The sequence below is a fragment of the Lactuca saligna genome, chromosome 5, assembly GCF_052625555.1.
Source record: "Lactuca saligna cultivar CGN05327 chromosome 5, ASM5262555v1, whole genome shotgun sequence".
Taxonomy (NCBI): domain Eukaryota; kingdom Viridiplantae; phylum Streptophyta; class Magnoliopsida; order Asterales; family Asteraceae; genus Lactuca; species Lactuca saligna.
In genome coordinates this window covers 37770452-37787216 of record NC_136421.1, presented here as the reverse complement: position 1 = coordinate 37787216, position 16765 = coordinate 37770452, and the positions used below count along the sequence as shown (strand labels likewise).

Genomic DNA, 16765 nt, shown 5'->3' with positions numbered 1-16765 from the left:
TACCTCAAAACAATGCCAAGATAAAGTAGGAATCATATCCAAAACCTTTTTTCTTATTCCAAGCTTTAGTGCTTTAAGATCTCCCTTTTATAACCACCCTTAAAGCTTAAAATTCACACAAATGGAGAGTAAGCAACAATTTAGGGTTTCTGGACTCAAGAGGGGACTATAAGGGGGGCTAAGGGTGCAAATGATCCTTTAAATATGGTGAAAAACCCTAGAAATTAAGGTTTCATCCTCCAGCTCCAACTTGTCGAGTCGTGTCCTCCAAATCGTCGAGTTAATCACTTAAAACACGCGAACAAATTCGTTCCTACTTTACGAGTCAAGACATGCAACTCGTTGAGTTGACCTTTCGAAATGAAAATAAAACTATAAAGTTTATACCTGAGAGTCGGGGTATTACCCGACGACAAGCGGGGCATGTGAGAAACATATCTGTATACCGAGCGGTGCTCGATGCCAGATGAAGCCTGATGCCGGACTCTGTCCGATGCTAGGCGAGACCCGATGAAGGGGCAGGGGCCCAATATTTGTGATTATGTGTATAGTATGTGGTAGTTTGGAGAGACTCACTAAGCTTCGTGCTTACGATTTTCAGTTTTGGTTTCAAGTATTTCCAGTTGCAAAGAGAAGAGCTCGGGATGACTACATTGCACACACATCACGATGTTTGGCCTAAGATGTTTACTCTGATATTATGATTTGGAAACTCTGATAATAATGTTTTTGTGATACTATGATTTATGTTTTGATAAAATAATTTTATTAATTATGGTTTATTAAATGATTTAAAAATGAAATTTTTTGTCATAATTTTTAGGATGTTACATGGTTACCTTGGTTTTATGGAAATAAGCTTCACTAATGATTTATTAATCTAAAAAGAAAATTTTTTATGTCATGATTTTCGGGACGTTACACATATTTCCTTGATATTTATTTTTGAAACATTCTGATATGACTTTACTTTTGAAACAACGGTTCATTTTTGTAAACAATTATGGGTAGTGGTGGTTTTTTAAAATTTTAAATCTTTATGATTTTTTGAGTGTTACACCTATTAATTTATTTAAAGAGTTCTTGGTAAATTATTACCTAGTTATACATATAAGCATCATTATACATATAAGCATCATTTGCCAAACATTAAAAATTAACTTATTAATTTATTATGTTTTGGTATCGAATAAACTCAATCAAACATTTTTTTAAAACTTTGTTTTGACGTGGGATAAGTTAGTAAACATTTTTTTTAAAACATTAAGTTGTTTAAATAAGAATGGGATAATGACTTGGGAGGGTAATAAGGTTTCCAGCTTGTCCGTATTAGGTCACTAAGGTTTTTTTTGTGCGTATTAGACCAATATGGTTGTTATTACCGTTTAGAAATAGTCCTTTTACCGGTTTTAATGGGTAAAAAATACTATTTTTAAACGGTAATAGCAACCATATTGGTTTAATACGCACAAAAAAAACCTTAGTGACCTAATGCGGACAAACTGGAAACCTTATTACCCTCCTAAGTCATTAACCCTAATTATTCAGAAAACATGCTTACTAATCAATGTGACTGATTTGTTTGACTGGAAATAGTTACTTCCATTTAAACTTATCTCACAACCCTTCCAGAACTTCTAAGTCCAGAAACTCATATGATTGATGATCTTCATTACATAAATATGCAACATTTTATCAATAACTTCTTTTTTGTCATTTAAATGTTTACATGAACACATCCATATGTACAAAAGCAAAATATCACTTTGATACCTCCCATCAATGTCTAAATTTGATAACGAATGAAAATGTAAAACCAATAGGGACTTGCAGATGATGCCTATTATCAATTATTTTATAAAAAACAAAACCACAACATGAACTAAGAAATTGAAGTTGCAAAATTAATCAAAATAAGCACATAAACAAACACATACATACTATATACAACACATAAATGGAAGTTTATAAAGCATGAAACTTAATGATAGGGAAAGTAAAAAACTTAAAGGAGACTTTATAGAAAGAAAGATCACTCTTACTTGCCACAAATGGTTGAAGACATCAACAAGAAGATCAATCTGACTATAGAATCCACATGTTGTCTGATTATGACTTCAGTAGATGAACTATTGAAACGTAAGAATTGCAATTGAACTCTATTAGCATTTGAAAAGGGAATTAAGTCACTAAGGTTTTTTTGTGCGTATTAGGTCACTAAGGTTTTCAGTTTGTCCGTATTAGGTTAATGACTTAGGAGGGTAATAAGGTTTCCAGTTTGTCCGCATTAGGGTTAATGACTTAGGAGGGTAATAAGGTTTTCAGTTTGTCTGTATTAGGTCACTAAGGTTTTTTTTGTGCGTATTAGACCAATATGGTTGTTATTACCGTTTAGAAATAGTCATTTTTACCCATTAAAACCGGTAAAATGATTATTTCTAAACGGTAATAACAACCATATTGGTCTAATACGTACAAAAAAACCCTTAGTGATCTAATACGGACAAGCTGAAAACCTTATTACCCTCCCAAGTCATTATCCCAATAAGAAATCCCAAACATCTCTTAAAGTTAAAAGGCAATAGATATAAGATCATATTAGAATAGCATGTTACAATTCTAAGGGGAGAATAAATCTTACTCCAAATCTCGTTTCGTAATCAATCATAACATGATCGAAATTGTTTTTTTTTTTTCTTGTAAAATCTTAAGATTGAAGAATAGAATCTCAAAATATATGTTGTGGATAGATGATTTTCTTTTAGTTCTCCATTTTCTTTCTAAATAGTAAATACGGGTCGGTTAGGTTCACACGTCCCGATTCACTTAACTCGGCGTCCTCAAAACGCCAATAGTATCAACCCGAAATCTTTTACTTTCTAAAATGAACCGACGGCTGAACCGGGCTCAACCCCACAGATAGAGTAAACCCTGGATGTATATTAACCCCCCTTGATTCACCTCTCTCCGCCTCTCCCTCTGTCTCGTTGCGTCTTGCTCTTCAGTTCGATTGAAAAACCGCAACAATCAATCAATCTATCGATCGATCGGAAAATTATGTCGGACGAAGAGCATCAGTTTGAATCAAAGGCCGACGCCGGTGCTTCCAAGACCTACCCTCAGCAAGCCGGTACTATCCGCAAGGGCGGCCACATCGTCATCAAAAATCGCGCTTGCAAGGTTTACTTATTTATCATAAGCTTCGATCTTTTATGTTCTGATCTCGCTTAGCGGAATCCTTTTCTCTATTCCGTGTTAATATCTTCATCTGGTTCGAGTTGATTTGGTTTTGACTTCGAGTGTTAGGGTTTTACTTTTTGTGTATGTTAGATTCAAGGAATGTTTGGATGTGCGACTGATTATTGCGAAATTTCAGTTTGAGTTTTTTGGTTGAAAGTGGCTATGATTCCGATATTTTGATAATTTCGTGTCAAAGCATTTAGTTTTTCATTATAAGCTACAGTAAGGGCTATTAGAGTTGACCATAGCTTATATGACCTAGATCTATTTCATTGAATCTCTTTGTTCTTGTCGGTTGCATCAATTGTAAATTGTTCACTGATTGGTAATTACTGTATGGTGATTTCTTGAGAGTCTGATCTTACTCAATGATTAATATAACTGTGTAGTATGTTATCTTGTTAGAAATTTTGTGTTTAATGCATTAAATTGTAACAGGTTGTTGAAGTTTCTACCTCCAAGACTGGGAAGCATGGGCATGCTAAGTGTCACTTTGTCGCCATTGATATCTTCAATGGTAAAAAGCTTGAAGATATTGTTCCCTCATCCCATAACTGTGATGTGAGTAATCAATCCACTTTTTTTTTTTTTTTTTTTTTTTTCAGTCTTTTTGTCTCTTTTATAAAATCAACTGTTTTTTTGATAATATATCTGTTTGCAGGTTCCTCATGTCAACCGCACTGACTACCAGCTAATTGATATCTCTGAGGATGGATTTGTATGGTTCATTCAATTCAAGCTTTGTTAATTGGTATTTTTTTGTTCAAGTTATGATTATAGTAACTGATAAGAAAGAAAATCTCTGTTAGGTGAGTTTGCTGACTGAAAATGGCAACACTAAAGATGACCTCAAGCTCCCAACTGATGATGCTCTCCTGACTCAGGTATGTTGTTATGATGTTCAATTGTATTAATATAGATATGTAAATGTTTTTGAAGATTTGAAGGAAGTGTTTTTTTTTTATATGGATGAATTGTAGATCAAGGATGGATTTGCAGAGGGAAAGGACTTGGTGGTGAGTGTGATGTCAGCAATGGGAGAGGAGCAGATCTGTGCTCTTAAGGATATCGGCCCAAAGTAGTAATCTACTTCTACTAAGTCTATAAATGAATCCATAAACACTTGTTGCTTGCATTATCAGCAGAATGTTTTCTGTTATAATAGTAGCAATCTACTCTACCACCTGGGTTTCGTATTACTGTTTGACTATTATGTTTGGGTACCATGAACATAAAGTATTTTTACCTCCTCTTGCTATTTTGGATTATTTGGTCTGAAAAAGAAATTCTTATCTTGCTATTTTGGATTATTTGGTTTAGAAATTCTTATTTTGAATTCATAAAAAGTCAGATTTCTTAATTTAACCCACTAAGACATGGTTTATATGTTAAGCTAAATATAAGCACACCTATATATCTACGTTCAGTTCAAAAAGAAATACTAGCTTAGCTGCTGTTTCTTTTTTAGTTTATTACGTCAAAGAAACACCAGCTTAGCATATCTGATAAGTGACTTAATGCATTCAAATGTATAAAACTGTTTCTTTTCACTCAACAGCTGATACAAAAAAAAAAAAAAAAACCTAACCCCGTGAAGTAGAGATACAAAGTTAAATAAAACCCCTAGGGTTTTATTTATTTATTTATTTTATTTTTTATATAGTTGATAAAGTACTACCTTGTTATATCTCAACTATTGAATATTTAAATTACAATAAATAAACATAAAAGCCATATAAATGCATCCTTTTGATTTATTAGTATTAAAATTTGATACCAATATGAAAAATCTAAAATAAGGGCAATACCCAAACAGACCCATAATAACATGGTTAAAGTTGTCATGCTGTTTTGTCCGGCTTACATAAACCTTAGATAAGGCTATACTATGAATATTCGACATGTTCAAGGTCTGTTGTCTAGACCGGTTAGACATGACACAGAAAAAAAACCCGACTCAAGTCCTTTAGATCCGGGCCCTGATTTGTTTTGTTGCTTATCTCTGTTCTTAACTCCTGTGAATTTCTCCGACAATCGTCTATGACTAGCTTCCAAGTGCTTTACGAACTTCAAATATATTGAGGACCAAGGTGTTAGAATTGATAGTTGCGGGTTTATTGTGAAAAATATCCTATAAATCAATGACCATTTTTGTAAATATTCATATTAATCTTTGTCACCATCGTTCTGACCTGGCAAAGCTTATCATCAACAACACTTGTCAAACTCCTTTCACAAAACGTCAAGATTCTCTTGTCACCTCGTCACCTTATCCGAAGATTAACAAAATGAGAAATTATTCTGATATTTATTCACCGAAGCTAGGGAAATAAGATGGAATTAAAAAAAAAAAGTAAATAAATGTATTTTATCTATAAAGAAAACTATCTGAGATGAGCGGAAAAGGACATGTAACATTCACCTCACCCCTATAAAATCCCCAACTATTCGTGCTAAAGGAAAATAGTACACTCAATCTATATAACAACAGAAATTAAATTAATCTCCAATGGAACACGAAGAAGGTCGACCGAGAAGAGTCATAGTAGCAATGAAGGGACACCCAGGCACAGGCAAAACAACACTTGCCCGCTTCATAGCCGCATCATTAAGATGCCCACTCCTTGACAAAGACGACATACGTGACTCCACTTCTGCTATCGAAGCAGAAGTGGCGTCACACACTGTTTCTAAACTCCTTAATGATCTTTCTTATCAAGTACTTTGGCGAATGGTCGAGACCCAACTCAGTCTTGGCCTGAGTGTTGTCATTGACTCGCCTCTTTCCCGCAAGAGCCATCTGGATCGGCTACTTGAACTAGCCGATTCTTTTGACGGCTCTCAGCTTGTTGTGGTTGAGTGCAAGCCGAAAGACGAGACTGAGTGGCGTCGTCGGCTTGAGAATAGAGGGAAAGACGGTTGTGATGGCAGTTGGCATAAGCCCGCCACATGGCGGGATATGGAAAGGTTGTTGGAGGGTTATAACGGATGCACCGATTATGATGTAGGGGATGTGCCGAAGCTAGTTTTGGATACTACTGTAGCGTGTGGTAAATTTGCAGAGCTTGTTGAGTCTGTTTTGAAGTTTCTTGATGCTTGTGCACATTTACATAAAGTTTCTGGTTAAACAAGTCATATATTAATCGAATGTCGTACTTTGGGTAAATAAATGTTACTCAATTCGAATGTGTATATTTAGTATGATTAAATAATTATTGTGTGATGGTTTTATTACGATTCATTTCCCTCGTGTTTTCGAGAGCAATGTTTATTTTCTTGGGCTTTTTTTAGTTAGATTTGTAGAATTGTAGTTCCAATTTCGTTTTGAGCTGCTAAAATTGAAGGGCATTATTTTTGGTAATTGATGTTGAATGCTTTGGCAAATAAATTGATCTATCTACAAGTTAAATATTTGCACAAATCATAGAAACATTGAGTTTGCGTTTTATCAAGAGAAGTACAAAGCTTTTACATAAAAGAAAACCCCAAATGAGGACCAAAAATCTTAAAAGTGAGGACCAAAAATAAAAGTTTAAAGAATTTAAAGACCAAAATTGGAAAACTAAACTATACTGAAGGACCGAAAATGTAATTTACTCGTGACTGCATAATTATGCAATGATGCATTGTTGCCCCTTGAAAGAAAAGGAGTTCTTTGGGGCATTTATTCGAACACCTTCCATCCCAAATTCAGCAGTCCCCTCCAATTAATTTCTTAGAGGAGAGGCCGGAGAGAGGCAACATGAGCTCTAGTTCTCCTCCCCCCTCATCGCCGCAGCGGCATCGTGGAGGTGGCGATAATAGTAACAGCGGGAAGGAGGAGAGACCGAGATTCTTTGACTCCATGACCAAAAAACTGTGCTGGGCCAAAGCCGATATTGTCCCTGGACGACACCCGGAGCGATGGCGTAAAGATGCCGCGGGCAACGTCGTCTGTAAGCGCTTCGGCAACTGTCAGGGATGTCTCTGCTTTGAATACGATCACATCATCCCCTTCTCGAAAGGTCTTTACAACTCTGTAAGCTTCTCAAATATTGATCCGCTTTTGTGATGCATAGCCTTTGATGCTTAGGGAGTTGTGGAAGAAAATCTATCAAAATTTGTAGGAGCTAAAATCGTGTGATTGATTTTGTAGGTGGTGAATCGGTAGTTGAAAATTGTCAGATTCTTCAAACGAGGGTAAATAGAACCAAGTCGGACAAGGATCATCTTGACAAGACACAGTTGCGTGGTTACTCTTGTGATATCAACTTCACTGGTATTTCTTCTCCCTCACTCACCTCTTTACGTGCATCCCCCCCACATTGATCATGAATTGAAATGTGTTGAGATAATATCGAAGGAAAAAATGCTTATTTTATACAAAGTTAACTGACTGTATCTAGTAACAATGACATGATATGGTTTACAGAAAAGGAGTTGGACATCATTGAAATGGCAGTTTATGGCGATGTAATTCGTCCAGGGAATCAATGTCGTTGCAGAAGCATCGATGAATTGCTTGGCAAGTACAAACCTAAAGACCATACACCTGTCTGTACCTTGCCTTGAGACAGTCATCTATTTTATTTTTTTATTTTTTTTATTTTGTGGGTGGGTCTCAATTTCAAAGTAACAAAAAATGAGCTAAAGATATTCATAAATCCATTCACTCGGATCTTATGGTATGATTATTGTTGGTCTTTATTTTATAAGTTTTGTCTGCAAATTTGTATCACAGATACACACTTTGTGCTTGATATTTTGCCTGAATTCTCAATTTCCATAGCATCTAACATCTACTCATAGTGGCTATTTTTGCTCCTCATTTTATGCATTCAACAATCAACATCATCAACCTTCATTTTCAACTTGGTTTGTTCATCAAGCTACCTCTGAAGCTTTACTTGATAATATTAGATCAACAATGGAAAAGATATCAATTGCAGTTTTGCTGCCATTTACATATGTTTCAGAATAATGAAAATGCCTCATTTTATTAAATTCTACTATAAATCTGATTATGACAATAAAAAGATTTCTTCTGATTACTCATGAAAAATATCAAGGTCTGTTTTCTTGCTGTTGTATGTATTTTGAGCATGTCAGAGTATAATGTGGACATATTTTTGTGTTCTAAAGTAGCATGCCTAGGAAGAAGTACTTGAAAGATACATAGATATAAATACATACAAATATTGGATATCTTTTCCATATTTGATCATCATACTGTGACGTTGAGTCACGATCAGGTGAAGATTGAAGACAGAATTTCAAGTCCAAATTCATATATAATATAATATTTGTCGGCGCTTTGTGAGAATTCCCTTCGAGAATGAGTATGGTTGTTTGACGACAATGATGATAATGTTTATCATATATTCTTGATGAAAAGTGTATTTGACTGAGAATATAATAAGATAATACTTTCATATCGTGAATATTGATTTTTTAGTAACATTATAGTAAGACAGCATAATAGCTATAAAAAATAAAAAATAGTTATTTTAGAAAAAAAAATCCCTTAAATATCGATTTAAAAAAAAAAAAAAACATCATTAAAAAAAAACACTTGACTGGTTGATTGATTTTTTTTCCGTCAAAGTTTTTTTTCTTTTTGATAAATTTTCAACAAATTTGGTCATTTTCTGCTTAAACAAAGATGGAAGGCTTTTTCATAAACAATCTAAAAGTTTATGGAAGTTTTATGTCGTCCCAACTTTTTGTATGTTTTTATTATGGTTGTATATTGTTGAATATTTGGAAGAACTTGAGTTTTTAACCTTGATCCAAAATACCAAAATCTACAACTAGGTAAGAAGAACTTGAGTTTTTCAAATATTCATGTGAAATAAACATTGAAATTTCACTCGATCCGGTGGGGAACCCGGTTGACCCGTCCAATTGGGAACGAGTATTCCTCGCAAAAACGGGTATCGGAGAAGAGGCTGGGGATCCCATTATGCTAAAACTGGGGATTGGGCCAGAGCTAGATATACCAATCTCCAACCCGCCCCACCCCTACATTGATGAAATTATATATATATATATATATATATATATATATATATATATATATATTTTGATGTGTTTAAAGTATTTATTGTGTTCCTTATATATAAATGTGGGTCAATCAAAATTTAAAATAAAAATAAATAATTTCCTCAAATACTTTCCTATAATTATGCTAGATTTTAACCTAATTTATCTCCCTTTTAATTACCACCGATGTCACTTTGAAAACCCCCCGTAGGAGTCGATCGAAAGCTTTCAGCCACCACGATCCAAAGTTTGGATTTTAACCTAAACCCCCGTAGGAATTGGTCGATCCATTAGGAAGAGGATCGTCGTCTCTGGGGCTCGATGAGGCCGAAGCATCGAAGACGTGAAGAAGCAGCGATGTGGTTTCCTGGGTTCGACGTGCCGAAGAGAAGAACGGGATGGGGTAAGGCAGCAGTATCGTCACAGTAGGAAAGAGGTCGAGGGATCAGAGGGGGTTGTCGCCACTCGTGTTTGCTCCGGGGAAACACCCACTTCGTTGGGTTTTGCTCTCGGTGGTTGAAAGGTGCGTGGACGGGGGCTGCTCTAGCAGCTCCCCTAATCTTCTTCTTTCTATTTTTTTTAATTGTTTGAACATAAATTATTGGGAGGAATTGATGTTTGATTTTGATTTTTGACAGGAAAATATAGAGGGAAGAGGGGACATCGAATGGGTGATGGAGAGTGGTTTGATTGTGGTGATTTTGTAGGCCAAATGGAGGGGGGTTAGTCGACCCTTAGGAGTAAAAACACACACTTTGGTGTGTTCATGGTATCAAATTAAGAATAAGAAAGAAAATGGCAGCAAACAACTTCTTCATCGATTCCAGAAGGTGTTTTTTTTATCATCCATATCTTACAAAAACGATTTTTGTCATCGTATACCAAATTATGTTCCTAATTCCAAGAATTCTTAAATCCTCACTTTGTTCGATAGTCCATATACTAAATCGTCACTTCTTGTTTTGATGCTTGTTAGATTTTATGATTGATGCAAACATAATCTGATTATGGCATCTGATTTTTATGACTTACTAAACTTGATTTTTTTTTTTTTTTTTTTTTCATAAATTAGTTTATTATTTTGATGTATCGGGGATGGGTCAAGTATGTGCCGGGGAAAAGCCTAAAATTTAAAGGGGAGTGGATTCGAGGGGATGGGTCAAGTATGTGCCGGGGAAAAGCCTAAAATTTAAAGGGGAGTGGATTCGAGGTTAGGCGCTTGGGGATGGGGATGGGGATGGGGATGAGGACGAGGTTAGGCGCTTGGGATGGAGACAATGATGGTCAACCCTGCCCATACTCGCCTCATTTCTATCCCTAATGTGAAAGAATAATCACTTAATTTCGATTTAACCTTGATGGTTTTTAACCACCTTACAAGGCATTAGCCATTTGCATGATCAATCATGACCGGAGTATCTTAGCCAAAAAAAAAAATAGTTTTAACCCAAAACAACTGCTCCTTTAGAATGATGATATGTGCTGTGCCCAAGTTAACCATGCATTCCCGTGGAATTACATAATTCAAGGATAAAAACTTATAATACCTAACACACTAAGTACTTATGAAGTGCTAAAGACACATTTTTAGTAAATAGAGGTCTTGTTGAGGATGTGTCACACAACATGAACTTCCAAATTGACTATGGCGACTTTAAGTCCCGGCTAAGGTACTCTTTTATATCAATGTAGTTGTAAAAATCGTATCAAAATGATGAAAGAGTTACCTAATTTACGGATAAAACCATATAATACCAGACTCATGAAATACTTATGAAGTGCTAAAAATACATTTTTAGCAAAAAAAAGGCCCCGATGAGGAATTGTGTTACACAACATGTCAACATTAACTTCAAATATTGACTATGATTACTTCAAGTCCCAAGAAACATGTGATGCGTCGCCGAAGTAAGTTGTTTGGATCAAGAAGTTTATTGTGGATCGTAGAGTCACAATAAGTAACTAAAGTCCAATTGAAATTCTTTGTGACAACACTCATGCAAATTTTCATGAAATATCATCTTATGTGTTATTGTTGACAGAGACGATGTTAAGATTTATAAAATTCCTACTGAAGTCATGGATCCTTTAACTAAGCCCATCTTAAGCCATTTATGATCGTTATACATGTAATATTAGAATGTCATTGCCTCTAAGTGGTACCAATACATAACAATTAGTCACTAGAAGTACAAGTTGGGACTAACCCATTTGACTAACAAAGTGTTTAATTTGAAGCTTATAACCGGAAAGTCATGAGTTCAAACCCAGGAAAATACATGGACACTTTGAAGTATGTCTAAACTATTTTTTTATAAAATAAAGTAAGGTCCGTCAACCAATTTTTTTTTTTTTAATTTTTTATGAAAATTATAAAATATCATAAGATAATATATGTAATAAAGCATTTGATTTGGTGAATAAAGTTCACCTTTTAGGTGTTTTTTTTTTTTTTTTTTTTTTTAATTATTTTTTTTTACTTGGAATTTTATAAACTACAAAAAATGGCTTTTAAAACATTTTTTCATCATAACTTATTTTTAATATGATTGGAAATATTTTATAAAATAGATCTTCCATTAAATATTTAATAAAGTATTATTTTCTAGATATATTACATATTAAGCTCTAGGACATTATGTAACCCAATTCTAGACGAATGCAACTCTTTTTTTAGGCATATGCAACAATTTTTTTCTTCTGGTGCCACTTGTTGTGTTTCGCCATTAAAGATAATTTCTTATGAAATACAATCTCACTGCTACAAACAAAAAAAAAATTCATTTATATATATATATATATATATATATATATATATATATATATATATATATATATATATATATATATATATATATTACATGTAAAAGACTTTTATTTATTTATTTGGGAATATATAACATGTTTGTATAACAATTTTCTTGATTAATTTTATATTATTTCAATCAATTTTTTTAGACTTATGATATAAGGATGACAACCGACTGCAAGTTAGTGTCACAATGGATCGATATACTAACATATAAACAAGCATAACGTGTATTTGCACTATGTGTTGTTATACCTTTTTTTTTTATTTTTTTTTATTTTTTTTTTGTAATCCCTTTTAGACGTTCCATTTTATATTTATTTCATACTTTGTTTTACCAAGAATCCGTTGTAAAATTTCAAAAAAGAAAAATGTTATTCATATATTAGATTTTGAATTTATGTTGAGTTTTTGTTACTAAAATATATGCTAACGTAAATGGCACAAAAATAGAAGCAAATCCAGTTGAGATGTGTATAATCATACATATTGAAAAGTAACAATAAAATACTTTATTTTAGCCATCCATTTAAAATGTGGACACCCGTCGGTTGAAACATCAATTATCATGTGAAGCTTTTTATGATGTATTTAGTGCTTTGGGTAATATTTATCATAACTTGTGGGGTCAAAATGTAAAAGATATTGATTTTCATTGACCAAGGTGAGTAAAGTGAAAGCTTACCACACTATGTTTCCGCTTTAGCCCTTTTCCTTTACCCTACTTTATATATGATGAACAAAGAAAAAAAAAAAAACAAGTAACCACATCTAGCAAACCATATGATGACATGGGATTTCATTTTTATGATGACATGAGTTTTCCATTTTTATGATGACATGAGAGTTGGTTATGGAGTTTGATCTCAACATTATAACATAAGTTTATGGATTGAAAGTTTTGTATAATAAAAACTAGGAAGATAGTTAAAACCAAAAAAAAAAAAATGTTTACTGATAAATCGTAAATCAGTTGTTACACAAAATCAATATTATTTATTAAAAAATATCTAATAAAAATATATATTTTTTTATATTAAGCATGTTAACCATTAATTTATATAATATCATAAAAAATTGCACAAGTCTACAAAATAATGAAAATGAAAATAATGTCAAATTATATAAAATTTTCGCTAATATTTATACAGCCACTTTTGAAAATGGCCAATAAATTTAGTGTCTTTAGACCACTGAAAAGTAGTGCAACTGGATGTCTGTGTTCGTTACTTGATCCGGTCCCTTGCTTATTTTCTGCAATTTTGGGGTAGATTTCTATAAAGAGAAAGAGAAAAAGTTACTTCAGAAGAATTTTCCGTCATCTTTACACACCAGATTGCGAATCAAACAAGACTCGATTAAGATCGTCCCAATTCTTGATCTGGGTTTGATTCGTATTTGCTTTCGGCTCAAATATTTGTCATGGATACAGAGTTTCTTGAAGCACTGTGACAAATGGGCTGTGTAACATCAAAACAGACAGTGCCAGTGACGCCGGCGGTGGATCATTCTGGGGGGTTTCGGGACAATGCGGTGGGTGGTTCTGGCCGGAATTTAGATGGGAATGGCGATGATGTGGTGGCGCAATTAGAGAACAAGAAGAGGAGAAAGAAGAAAAGGAATACCAGGAGTGACTCAGGGCTGAATGGGAGCGAGTTGGGTGAATCAGGGAGGACGAATTTCACCATCGGCGGCGGTGAGTCGGTGAGCTTTAGGTTGGGTAATTTACATACATACGTTGAAGTAGAGCAGGTGGCTGCTGGTTGGCCGGCGTGGCTCACTGCAGTCGCCGGTGAAGCCATTCATGGTTGGTTGCCTCTCAAAGCCGAATCCTTTGAAAAATTAGAAAAGGTTCATCACTTTACCTCACCATTTTACACAAACAAACAAATTCACTGTATGTTTTCGTTATAACTTCTTCAACGAATCACTGATATTCATATCTCGTTATTGTTTCAATAGATTGGGCAAGGTACATACAGCAGTGTTTTTCGTGCTCGTGATCTAGAAACGGGAAAGATAGTTGCCCTAAAGAAGGTGAGATTCGACAATTTCGAACCTGAAAGTGTTCGATTTATGGCTCGTGAAATAGTGATTCTTAGAAGACTTGATCATCCAAATATCATGAAACTAGATGGGATAATAACCTCACAGTTATCATGTAGCATATACCTTGTCTTTGAGTACATGGAACACGACATTTCAGGACTTTTATCTTCCCCCAACATCAAATTCACAGAATCCCAGGTTTGTAACATGCAAAGTTTGTATCTTTATTATTGTCAAAAATCGCATGCAATAGCAAAACCCTTTAGTCTTGTTGCCAATATAAACAACGTACATTGCCTATATTGATAAGAAGAGTGAAGTCGTTACTATTTCATGCAATTTGTTGTTTTGTTGTTATAGTTTGAGATTGTTTAACGATCAGCGTGGGATTTGGATGAAACAGATAAAGTGTTACATGAAGCAGTTGTTATCGGGGCTGAAGCATTGTCATTCACAAGGAATAATGCATCGTGACATTAAAGGGGCGAATCTTTTGGTAAATAATGAAGGGATTATAAAAATAGGTGATTTTGGGTTGGCTAATTTTTGTAATGTAGCTCATGATAAACGACCTTTGACTAGTAAAGTTGTTACTTTATGGTATCGGCCTCCTGAACTTTTATTGGGGTCCACGGATTATGAAGCTTCAGTGGATCTATGGAGTATAGGGTGTGTGTTTGCAGAGCTTCTTCTTGGTGTACCTCTTCTTCAGGGTAGAACTGAGGTAAAACTACTACATACTTGACTTTCAAAAGTCAAAGTTAGAGTTTCTTGAAGCAAAAATGGAAAAGTCTTGGAATCATTTTCTTTGTGGTGTAACTTCAGGTTGAACAAATGCACAAAATCTTTAAGCTTTGTGGATCACCATGTGAAGATTATTGGAAAAAGTCAAAGCTTCCACATGCTACATTGTTTAAACCACAACGTCCATACAAAAGCTGTTTATGGGAAACTTTTAAAGATCTACCAAAAAACACTGTAAATCTTATACAGACTTTGTTATCCATTGAACCCTATAAACGTGGGTCAGCTTCTTCTGCCCTTGAATCTGAGGTAACTTATTCACATCACATATGAAATAACATGAGTGTAGAATGCTACAATAACAAAAAATCAAAGTCCTCACATTTTGGAAGCTTACTCTTTGATACGGTATTAACAGTATTTTACCACCAAGCCTTATGCATGTCAACCATCAAGCTTACCAAAATACCCTCCAACTAAAGAGATTGATACAAAGCATCGGGAACACTCTAGAAGGTAAATGTGAATAGTATTTTTTTTCTACAATATCAATAAAAAAAAATTATGGATGTTACATTATGAGTAATTTTTACAGGAAGAGGTATGTTGAAAGAAATCGAGAGCCTGAAACATCACGAAGATTAAATAGTAATTATCCTAATGGCATGTGTAAATTGATGCCTGAGGAGGTATATATATTATGTTATATAAATGTATTATATAAACATGATCATGCGTATGCGATGTCTACTTTCTAATATTTGAACGACTTGTTGTACAGAATTTGCCAATCAGAAACGAAGTAAGGCACAAAATCAATGGAATTAGTTTAGATCATGATAAAGAAAGTGACATAATCATAGGTTTTGAGCCACGTGTAAACAAAATAAACCGTGGGTCCCATGAAGAGATTCCATTTTCGGGTCCTTTACAAGTTTCAGGTTCAAGTGGTTTTGCATGGGCAAGAAGGCGACTTGATGATCCTTCGTCTATAAGATCACACAGTCGATCGAGTTCAAAAAGTCGCATATCAGAACCTTCAATATTACATCCAAGAGAACCAATTTTTTCAGAAAAGATTGAAAGAATCAGTTCTAGAGGCCGATTTGATGGTTACCCCTCTCGAGATTTACCTATTTTTAAGAAAATCGATTTGGTAAGTTGGTTTTTATTTTGAATTTAGTGAATCCCATGAAGGTTTTCGATTGATTCTTTGGTGTTGAAGTTTTGAAGTTTTGGATACAGATTTATCAGAATCAAGAAGACAAAGTTGAGTATTCGGGTCCTTTGTTATCTCAATCCCACCAAATTGATGAACTTTTGGAGAGACATGAACGCCAGATTCGCCAGGCTGTTCGTTCCAAAAAGGTAAAGCCTTTGAAAACGATCCATCACATGCCGTGATTCTTGAATGAGTTTTGAAGATGAAAGCGTTTCAAAAGTTTGAACTTTTTAGAGTTTTTGACAGTTTCAAAGATCAAAATGTCTGATGGTTCATAGATTGGTTAGAGTATTTTTTGTTATGATTTTAGTTTTCTTTCTTATAAAAAGTGATAAGATATTAGATATTTAGATATGAATGTACAGCTACAGAATGGTTGAATGGACCGATGTTGATGATTCTTGATATTTTCAAAGAGTCCATTTAGAATGCATAAACGGACCTTCCAAACAACCCGAAACGGTCATCTCTTCTAGGCCCAGTTAAGACCCTTACGGGCTACGAGTAAGAGTTATGCGGTAAAATTGATATATATATATATATATATATATATATATATATATATATATATATATATATATATATATATATATATATATATATATATATATATATATATATATATAGGTTCAGGTTCATTTGAGACCATTCTAATTTTGTGAGATCGTGAGACCAAATCT

The 16765-nt window shown here is 34.2% G+C and overlaps 3 protein-coding genes across 3 annotated transcripts; all 3 read left to right on the top strand.

Annotated features, from left to right (window-relative positions):
* The first annotated feature begins 2949 nt into the window (after nucleotides 1-2949).
* LOC145048912 (eukaryotic translation initiation factor 5A) lies at nucleotides 2950-4540 on the top strand. Its single transcript, XM_078997563.1, has 5 exons — nucleotides 2950-3180; nucleotides 3679-3801; nucleotides 3902-3958; nucleotides 4050-4124; nucleotides 4221-4540. The coding sequence occupies exons 1-5, from the start codon at nucleotides 3058-3060 to the stop codon at nucleotides 4320-4322; spliced, it is 480 nt and encodes a 159-aa protein (XP_078853689.1). The 5' UTR covers nucleotides 2950-3057; the 3' UTR covers nucleotides 4323-4540.
* A 2325-nt stretch (nucleotides 4541-6865) lies between these two features.
* Nucleotides 6866-8015, top strand: LOC145048428 (HNH endonuclease domain-containing protein). Its single transcript, XM_078996913.1, has 3 exons — nucleotides 6866-7244; nucleotides 7376-7498; nucleotides 7652-8015. The coding sequence occupies exons 1-3, from the start codon at nucleotides 6983-6985 to the stop codon at nucleotides 7789-7791; spliced, it is 525 nt and encodes a 174-aa protein (XP_078853039.1). The 5' UTR covers nucleotides 6866-6982; the 3' UTR covers nucleotides 7792-8015.
* A 5249-nt stretch (nucleotides 8016-13264) lies between these two features.
* On the top strand, nucleotides 13265-16492 carry LOC145049005 (protein IMPAIRED IN BABA-INDUCED STERILITY 1-like). The gene is made up of 8 exons (XM_078997688.1): nucleotides 13265-13921; nucleotides 14033-14317; nucleotides 14523-14843; nucleotides 14945-15172; nucleotides 15282-15379; nucleotides 15459-15552; nucleotides 15645-16019; nucleotides 16109-16492. Exons 1-8 carry the CDS (start codon nucleotides 13526-13528, stop codon nucleotides 16265-16267), a joined length of 1956 nt encoding a protein of 651 aa, XP_078853814.1. The 5' UTR covers nucleotides 13265-13525; the 3' UTR covers nucleotides 16268-16492.
* Nucleotides 16493-16765: the final 273 nt, after the last annotated feature.